At 33.1% G+C, this 8,978-nt stretch overlaps 1 protein-coding gene across 1 annotated transcript in view; it reads left to right on the top strand.

Moving 5' to 3' along the window:
* LOC106459557 (tyrosine-protein kinase CSK-like) overlaps nucleotides 1-8,978 on the top strand; it is a 28,722-nt gene that overhangs the window by 5,273 nt on the left and 14,471 nt on the right. Inside the window, exons 3-7 of the mRNA XM_013919184.2 lie at nucleotides 542-761; nucleotides 1,529-1,697; nucleotides 5,301-5,403; nucleotides 6,942-7,103; nucleotides 8,142-8,241. Of these exons, the coding sequence (XP_013774638.1) occupies nucleotides 542-761; nucleotides 1,529-1,697; nucleotides 5,301-5,403; nucleotides 6,942-7,103; nucleotides 8,142-8,241 (754 nt within the window). The remainder of the gene's footprint in view (nucleotides 1-541; nucleotides 762-1,528; nucleotides 1,698-5,300; nucleotides 5,404-6,941; nucleotides 7,104-8,141; nucleotides 8,242-8,978) is intronic.

Raw genomic sequence — 8,978 nt, 5'->3', positions numbered from 1 at the left:
AATTTTTTTAACAACTCCAGTTTCTCAGTACTATGTTTAAAAAATGACATCAATAAAGATATAATCAAACCCTCCCGTACAGTCCTAGTGAAAGTTGTGTTCTTGTTGTAAGGAGGGTACGTTTATTTAAAATTGTGTTCTCTTATAAAGAAATGGTTGTTGTACATACCATAGTTGTTTTTCTAATTGCCTGAATCTTGACTTCTCAAAGTGTGAAATTTTTTATGGATTTTTGTTTGTGGTGTCATTCAATAGATGGTGCAGGAATTTTGGTTACATACATAGATAGTGACATACACACTACGTCCATTATAGTAAGAAGATTGTAATCCAACTTCTAAGACGTATAATACACCACAACAGCCATAGTCATATTGACAATTGCAATTTAGTAGCAGCTAAATCATGTTCTTTCACTTCTTAGTCTTAAAGAAGAAAACAGCTAATAAACCTAAAAGGTCCACAATACTGGAATTATATCTTACATTATCAGTGTGAAGTTTGAGCTGTTTTTTATTTTATTTGTATACCTTTAAAAAAGGTGGTTCCATGGAAAAATCAGTCGAAACAAAGCAGAAGCTCTTCTTCATGCAGGGGAGGATGGCCTGTTCTTGGTTCGTGAGAGTACTAATTTTCCTGGAGATTACACTCTGTGTGTATGCTACAGGAATAAAGTTGAACATTATCGAGTTATTTATACAGATAACAGACTTACCATTGATGAAGAAGAATACTTTGAAAATCTGTCCAAGCTAGTAGAGGTAATTATATTTTTCCAGTTAGTGAGATCAACCTAAATCAAAGGAAAATTTTATGTTTTTTTTGTATTTAGATTGAAATAAAAAATTAAGAGAATTGCCAGAAACTCTTGATAAATAAAAGTGTGGTTAGACAAAGCTTGTTATTTCACATCTGTCTTTAGTGTAGTATTAATTATATTGAGTGAGGAAAGTAGTTTTACTAGTAATTTCTCTTGTATGACCACAGAAAAAATTTGACAGAAAGACCATTAATGCTTATATTATCTAATAAAAGAAAATCATTATTAACAATTTTAAGGTATTTCTTGTTTTTTTTAATTCACCAGCAAAGCTCTTCTCCCAAAATAAATGTTTGTGTGGTTCTAACAGACAAAATTTCTCTTTTTCTTTCTTCTGAAGTAAATAAATTTGATCCAACCATTCATCTTTGTGAAAAACAAATCAGTAGCTCTCAAGTTTTAAAATGGAAGTAACACTAAGGGAAACAAAAAGCAATGCAGTTATTTAAATTATAAGTTGAGGTTTTAAGAGTCTAAAGTATCCAATATATATATTGTTTTTAATTGAGTTGAAACTACATTAACTTAGCTTAATATCCACAAATATTTAATTTAGATAGCTCATCATACTGATCTTGTGAATGAATCATGAAAACCTAAGTTTGAATTAATATTATTTTGTGTTTCATTGATTCACATGAATTGGTTTAAAAAAATGTCTTCATTTATCAGCTTTCTATCTATTTACTTGTGTCTTATTGCCACTAGCATTATCAGAAGGATGCAGATGGTCTTTGTACCCATCTTCGAAAACCTGTTCCGAAAGAAGGAGGGCTTGAGTTTTCTGTTGACTCTAGTGCCTTTGAACAAGCTGGATGGGTGGTTGACAAAAAAGACCTAAAACTTGGAGAAGTGTTAGGGAAAGGAGAATTTGCTGGTAAGTATTGGTGTCATATATGCATTGTGTGTGTGTTGCTTTGAAATATCTTTCAGTTTAATAGAAAATGACTGTAGTAGGGTATAATACATTCATGTATATTTAAGTGAACCCAAACAGACAAGCTTAAGGTATAGAAATGAACATTAAATGGGCAATTTGCTTTAAGATAATCTAGCTTAAGTTAAGCTCTGGTAGAATGCTTTAAAGCTGTGTTTTAGTTTTAATCGTTTAGTTTTACTGCTTCCATGTATTGAAATACTGAAAACTGTTTAACCAGGCAGAAAACTGTCTGGTATATTTAATTTTAATAAACAACATGTAATAACTAGCATAATGATTGACTTACTTAACATTTACCAGTACATGAAAGAAAATTGTCATCTGACAGTTTCTAAAATGAAAAAGATTTTATGAGTATTTTTCCTATAACAGCATTTATTTTTAGTCATACTTGATGTTGTGTGTTTCAATGAACAGATTGATGCAAATTCAAAATGTATGTATGGCAGCCCCACCCCCCAAGCCAGTTTTCCAAAACACACTTACCTCCTGTCACACTTTAGCATTATCCCGACAAAAGCATTGGTATGAATCTTACCTCACTTGCTTCAGTCTTTATAGCCTGCTGTATTGCCCATAGCAATTTAAATCTTGTGATTCTCTCCACCGTTGTCAATGCGCCCCCTATACAAGATCTGTATATAAACTCTCCATTATTACTTTCTATTCACTTTTCTCTCTGGCAGAACATTACGACAAATGGTTTTATGTGCTTGCTGTGGGTGTCTCTTACGTGATGTATAACTTTAGTTATACCTATGCTATGGATGATTTTTTGTGACCCATCTTATTGTTTATTTTGAACAACAAGAACAAAACAAAATTCTGAGACATTTTGGATGTAAATTCTCACATTTAAGTCTCTGACACGGAGTCTCCTAGTGCTCCTAATCTGACACTTCTGTAGTCTAGCATTACCTGGGCATTGGAAGGAGGACTCCTTTTTGCGGAGGATGTCCAATCCCTTATATGCAAAGAAATGGAGTCTTACATGAAGTATGATGTTTCTTCTTCTGTCTGCTCAAAGTCTGAGCTTGCGGGAGATCAGGGGCAGACTGGGGAGAATTTTTCTGGCTTCTTCCTTTGCTCAGACAGCTAATTATGAGCTTTGGATGGGCATCCTGTCTGCTGCACCATTTTTTCATCTAGTACATCAAGTTTGTAACGTCTTGGTTATTTCTTTGTGGTTAGTTCTCCATGTATTATCTCTTCCACCCTTTGAACCGTTGGCATCATGTTTCCTATATCACCTGTTGCTTAAGACGTATTTTCTTCTTGGATGTGTTTGCGATTCATGTTTACAGGACTCTCTATTATTACACTTATGTTCTGTTGTATGCTGATCCTTTCTTCCCAAAACTTCAGCAGCAAGAAAAGGGGATAGTGTTTTCTCTCCTATCCATCTTACCCCATTTTTCATGTTTATGATTGCTTGGATCGAAATTGTATTTTATACCTGGTTCAGGCTCTTCAATGTTATGTTTCATGCACTGAATGGTTTTGGGGTTCACATCACTGTTTGTTTATCTATTGGGATCCTAAGGTGTCATGTGACTTATCCCCTATCACTTTGACAGATTGAGTTTGTCATTTGTGTGTGTTGCTTACTCTGGGCTTTCATTGGAAGAATAGAGGCTTCTTCTGGTCTCATCTTATCAAATTTGTCATATCTCGATGTCCTTAGCACCTTAGTTTTGTTACCCACTGGAGGAGCTTTTACAGGCTGGTGTGTGGACCATGCTTAATATTTTTATATCTCATTATTTACATGATTTGGCAGTTGCTTTCTTGGAAGGTTTTCGGGTACATTCGTGGCTATTATCCATGTCCCTGCTAGTTTGTAAGAGAAGTGAGTGACTTTATTTATTTTGTGTTTATTTCCTTTCTTTTTCAGGAACCCTCTCGTCATTTACTTTTGGATCCCATTCTGTGGTAGGTGTTGCCTGGTCAGTTATGCTTATTTTCAAATCTGGACTAGCTACCAGTCGACTGATAAAAAAAATGTCCTGGTAGCAATGAGTTCTGTTGAGATGGGGTGTTCCATATGACCACCTTACAAGGTGGTAAACAATTATAACACAAAGATGGACTACCATGAGCAAAGCTTAAGGGGATTTTGCCCATCCCTGCTGATCCCTAAATTGAATAAATTGGGTTCGGTTTGATGTTCAAAATAGGGAACAGGGTTCACCTATTGTACTTTCTCCAGTGCATCATTCCTCGGGACTTCCCAGTGTGAATATCTCCACATTTCTCCTTACCACTCCCAGTTTCCTGTCGCTGGAGTGGTGGATAGAGGTTTATTCCTCCTGCGTGATGCTTGAACTCCTTATTCCACTCAAGAAGAAGGAGAAGCTGGGTGCCCTCCTATCAATAACCCTGGATGGTTTTCCCAGATGTATGGTAGAAACAGGACCAGCCTATGTGGGAGCTTCATTGTAATTCTGGTTCAGAGATTACTTTTTGCTATCCGTTTGGGTTGAGTGTTGCCCTTCATTTTGGTCCTTCTCTTCATTTCAGTGATCATGGAAGAGGGTCCTCGACTCCTCATAATTTCACATACGGAGCATCAATTTCTGTGCCATTGGTTGGACTTAGTTTGTTCCACATCCTCATAATTCCGGAAGCAGGAGGTGTTGCCTTGCCCCTCAGGTTGGGGATTTTGGTTTGTAATCCCAGGACTGGTAATCTCTGTGTCTTCAAGTTGAGTGAGGTGTGACAGGTCCCATAATTTCGAATTTGGTGTGTTGCATTTTGCACTTCTTCACATTGGGGCGAGAGCTTGTCCACTTGGTGTTGCTTGCCTTCTCTATGTAATTCCAGTGGCTGACATGCAACATTCTGTAACTTTCAGTTTGGGTTTTAATACCACCACATTACTATTCAAGACCAAATATAAAGTGGTCCTCATGCCCCAGCCACTACATCTTGGATCTCGATTTTGGTCCACAGCCTTATAATTCCCATGATGAGAAGTGGGACCTCGTCTGTCTGGTTGGGGCCTGGACGATTTCTTGCGTGAATCCTATCCTGAAAATGTATATCTGATAATACTCGCTTCCTCCCCACAATATGGCTGGTTACAGGTCTACTACTTTGGACTTCCTCAAAAAGTGAATAGGAAGTAATAACGGGGAGTTTATATATGGATTTGGTGAACTGGGCGAATTAACATAGGTGGAGAGAATCACAAGATTAAAATTGCTATGGGCAGTATAGTGTGGTGTAAAGACAAGCAAGTGAGGTAAGATTCATATCAATGCTTAGATGGGCAGAGAAGATAAACTTTTGTCGGGATAAAGCCTATAGTGTGAGAAGAGGTAAGTATTATCAGAAATACATTTGTGGTATAGGACAATAACTTTTGAGCTTGCCTATGGCCCACTTTCATGCTTGACTTTTTTACTGTTTTTGTTTTTTGCAGTCCTGAAAATTTATTCGTATTTTTTAAAAAGTGTTTGATTTTACTTTAAGTAGTTTCTGTTTAGTACAATTAAAGGCAGCTGACTAATAATGGTTTCTCATTTTCTTTTTTTCCAGATGTTTCACTAGGAACTTTACGTGGCCAAAAAGTAGCTGTCAAAATTTTAAAAGACTGCAGTAAAGCTACTCAGAAATTTCTTGGTGAAGCTTCAGTGATGACGTAAGTTGGCAGAGGGGAGGGTCCCAGGATATTCTGTCCCTAGATGGATCTAGTTATTTACTATCCAACCTTCATCTAGTACACATGGAAAAAAAAACCCTCAATAATGCCTGCTTCGTTTTTAATGTCTCAAAAAGAAACAAAAAATTTACTGGCGAGTTGAATTTTGCATAGGACTTTCACAAGGCAAATGCAGATTGTACAAAACATTTTTAGTGCTGTGAAAAGCAGCTCAATTGCAAAGCCCATGCACACACAGTGCCTGATACTGCAATATTTGAAATTATTGCATATGTTTGTGAGCACAATTATGCTGCATGTTCAGCCAAGGGTTGCTGTCACGGTGACAGACTTTATGAAAGAAGAAATATCAGATGATGGATGAGCATGTAAAGAACATCCTGCAACAGTATGATCATAGTGATAAAAGGAGTTTTTAAGGCAATCACACATAATCTATTTACATTCACTTAACCATATTATTGTGATTTTTGACATTACATTTTTAAATCTAGGCTTATAATTTTTTATATTGACATACAATAAAAATGCATGTATATTGTTAATTATTCTATCACCACAGCTTTTATTTTTACTTGTAAATTTTCATTGTACCTAATTTTCCTTTGATCGAAATTTCACGGGACTAAATCTTCAAGACCAATTTTTTGGGACCAAATCTTCATAGAACCTGGAAGAGGTTTTATCAAAATACTGCTATGATTGGAAATTTAATTTGTAAATTCTGAAAAAGTTTGACATTTCTAATTATTTTGTATTTATTTACAAGCAAATTATATTCCAATGGCTTAAGTAAATCTGTTGTATCATTCTCTTGTTGGGTGTTAAAAATGGCAATAGGTAGACCTTAGTCCATTTTTTCATGAATTGTATTGTTTATTGAATAAAACATATTCACCATTGGTACAGTTAGTAATTTATAAAAGTCTGTTATATACTGTGAGATGAAGATTTTTGTTCTTGTTCTCAGTTTGTTCAGATTCATGTGGTTAATTGTTATCTGTGTAATAGACATTTTAGTTTTGACATTTGATATCAAGTTCTAGAAAAGAAAAGATAACTTGTGCAACTTATTTCATAATAAAGTCTTGAAAATTTTTTTTATTCTCTTTGAGAAACATTTCTGAAAACCAATAAACTTGTACCAGATATTGGAAACTTCCTGTTACGCTTGTTGATTAAATGCAAAATAAGTATATTCTACTATAAAGTAATTGCCATAAAAGAATAGTTAGGCATATTTATTGGGTCATTTATATAACGCTGGATATTATTTGATTCATAGATATGATGTATTGCTAAAATTGTAGCTTAATATATTCTAGTTTAAAAATTTTACAATTTGCCTTAGTTTTTTTCTATGAAAGCATAACTTCTTTGTCTGAAAGATAAGAAAATTCATATAATGGTTCTCTGCAATTATTACTGAGACTTATTTAAACCTGTAGTTTATTAAGGTTTCCTGATATACAGTTTTTCTTTTGTTTTTGAATTATTATGCTTATTTATTTCAACAGAACGTTACAACATGCAAATTTGGTTCAGCTGATTGGAGTTGTTTTTGATGGACCATCTGTCTGCATCATTACAGAATTTATGTCCAACGGATCGTTAGTGGATTATTTGCGATCTAGGGGACGTCAGCATGTTTCTAAGAAAGATCAAATAGCATTTGCAACGTAAATTATTTTTCGTCTGGTTGTGTATCTTAAACTGAGAACTTTTATTTCTAACCCAACTGTTGTGTTTAGGAGTACACATAATACACAATTTATTTGTTATTAATCCTATTCATACTGTAATACTGAAAGGAGAAAGAATGTAAATGAAATAGAAATATGTATATTTTTGAATTTTTATTGAAAACATCAAAAAAGCATAATGTAGCTTCAATGAAATATGTCTTCTTTTAATGCACATTGTCATCTGTTTTCTGTGCATATGAGAACTCTGAATTTTCAAATATGAGTTTGCTTTAAAGGAAATTTATATATTTAATTATATATTTAATATATATTTAATTATATAATATTTAATTATATTGAACTTACCACAAACTCAGTTACTTTACAAATTTTGTATATCCTTTATACCATTTTAAATTAACCTATATCAAGCTTTATGGTTGCATGTATACTGAAAGTCTTAATTAAAAACATTAGTGAATCGTACATTTATTGAAAGATCTGTTTTTTTAGATGAGGGAAATCTATAAAAAAACAAACTTAGTTTGTAGGAATTTGTTTGTTATTCATCACTGTTATAATGAGGTAATCTGAATGATTTAATTTACCTGATTTGAAAAAGATAAACATTTTATCTTATTTCTTTCTATATTCCTGAATAGAAAAGAATATTAGTTTAATTAGGCTCTTAGTAGTCACTTCAAAATTTTTTTGTTTAAGTATTGGAAATTGTTTTATCAAAAATGAATTAAACACTAGTTTAGAAAATCTTTACAGAAATTGCTATTTTTATGATTTTAAAATCTGCCCATTTTACTCCCTACAAAATTATTCAAACAGTTTTTAATGAAGAATCCATAAATATTATAAAGAGTAATTTTGAGTTATTGAGTTCATTTAATTTTATTAATACTTTCATATATGGAATCTTGGTAGAAGAGAGTAGTTGTTTTTCCATTTAATTTTTTATTTTTTGCAGAATTTTGGTTAATCTACCGTGTGTGAGTTTTTTTTTTTTATACTTTTTCTCAGGGACACCTGTGCTGGAATGGCATACTTAGAATCCAAACATGTTGTACATAGGGACTTAGCTGCAAGAAATGTCCTAATCTCTGAAGAAGGAGTTGCCAAAGTATTTCTTTTCTTTTATACCTAACTAGAAATAGAGCATTGCAACCTCAGACATGAAGGATTTTCATTATAAAATATTAGGTGTTTGCTTTATATTGATGGTTATTACAATAATATCTGTAAAATAAATATATTATGTTAATTAAAATCTACTGCAGCATAATTTTCTCTCATTTTAAAACTGAAAATATTTATTTAAAACTTTCCATTATTTCTATTTATTACTGAATTGATTTCAGTAAGTCTGTTGGTAATTATGCTTATACTCATTTAACTTTTTACTGTAGTTTTTAATTACACTCAGAGAAGTAGTTTTCAAAAATTAAATTTCTTGAGTATTTGCACATGTGAGGGGCTGAACTTGCTCCAGTGGTTAGCATTGTAACAAATTTTTTGTTATGTATTTATTTTAATATGAACGTTGTTTAGGTTAAGTTTATATTTAGAAACATACATAGCTTATACTGTTAGATAGGTATTGTGAAACTCCTGCCTATTCTCCAAAGTTGTAGAAGATTCTCGAGAGTAAGAATCAACAATATATCTGTATACGTAAACGATTTAACCAGTATTGTTACGTAAGACTGAAATTTCTAGAATGCCTCCACACAGGTATAAATATAACCAACGCGACGCACCAAAAGAAGAGTGTTTATTATTAATTCGCAGTATATATGTGTGCTATAAAACCTCGAAAGCTGTAACTGAGATTGTTATAATGCTTATCAATCGAACGTT

Source organism: Limulus polyphemus, unplaced genomic scaffold, assembly GCF_000517525.1.
Source record: "Limulus polyphemus unplaced genomic scaffold, Limulus_polyphemus-2.1.2 Scaffold627, whole genome shotgun sequence".
NCBI lineage: Eukaryota > Metazoa > Arthropoda > Merostomata > Xiphosura > Limulidae > Limulus > Limulus polyphemus.
The sequence above is the reverse complement of the archived record's forward strand: the minus strand, read 5'-3'. Positions and strand labels throughout refer to the sequence as shown.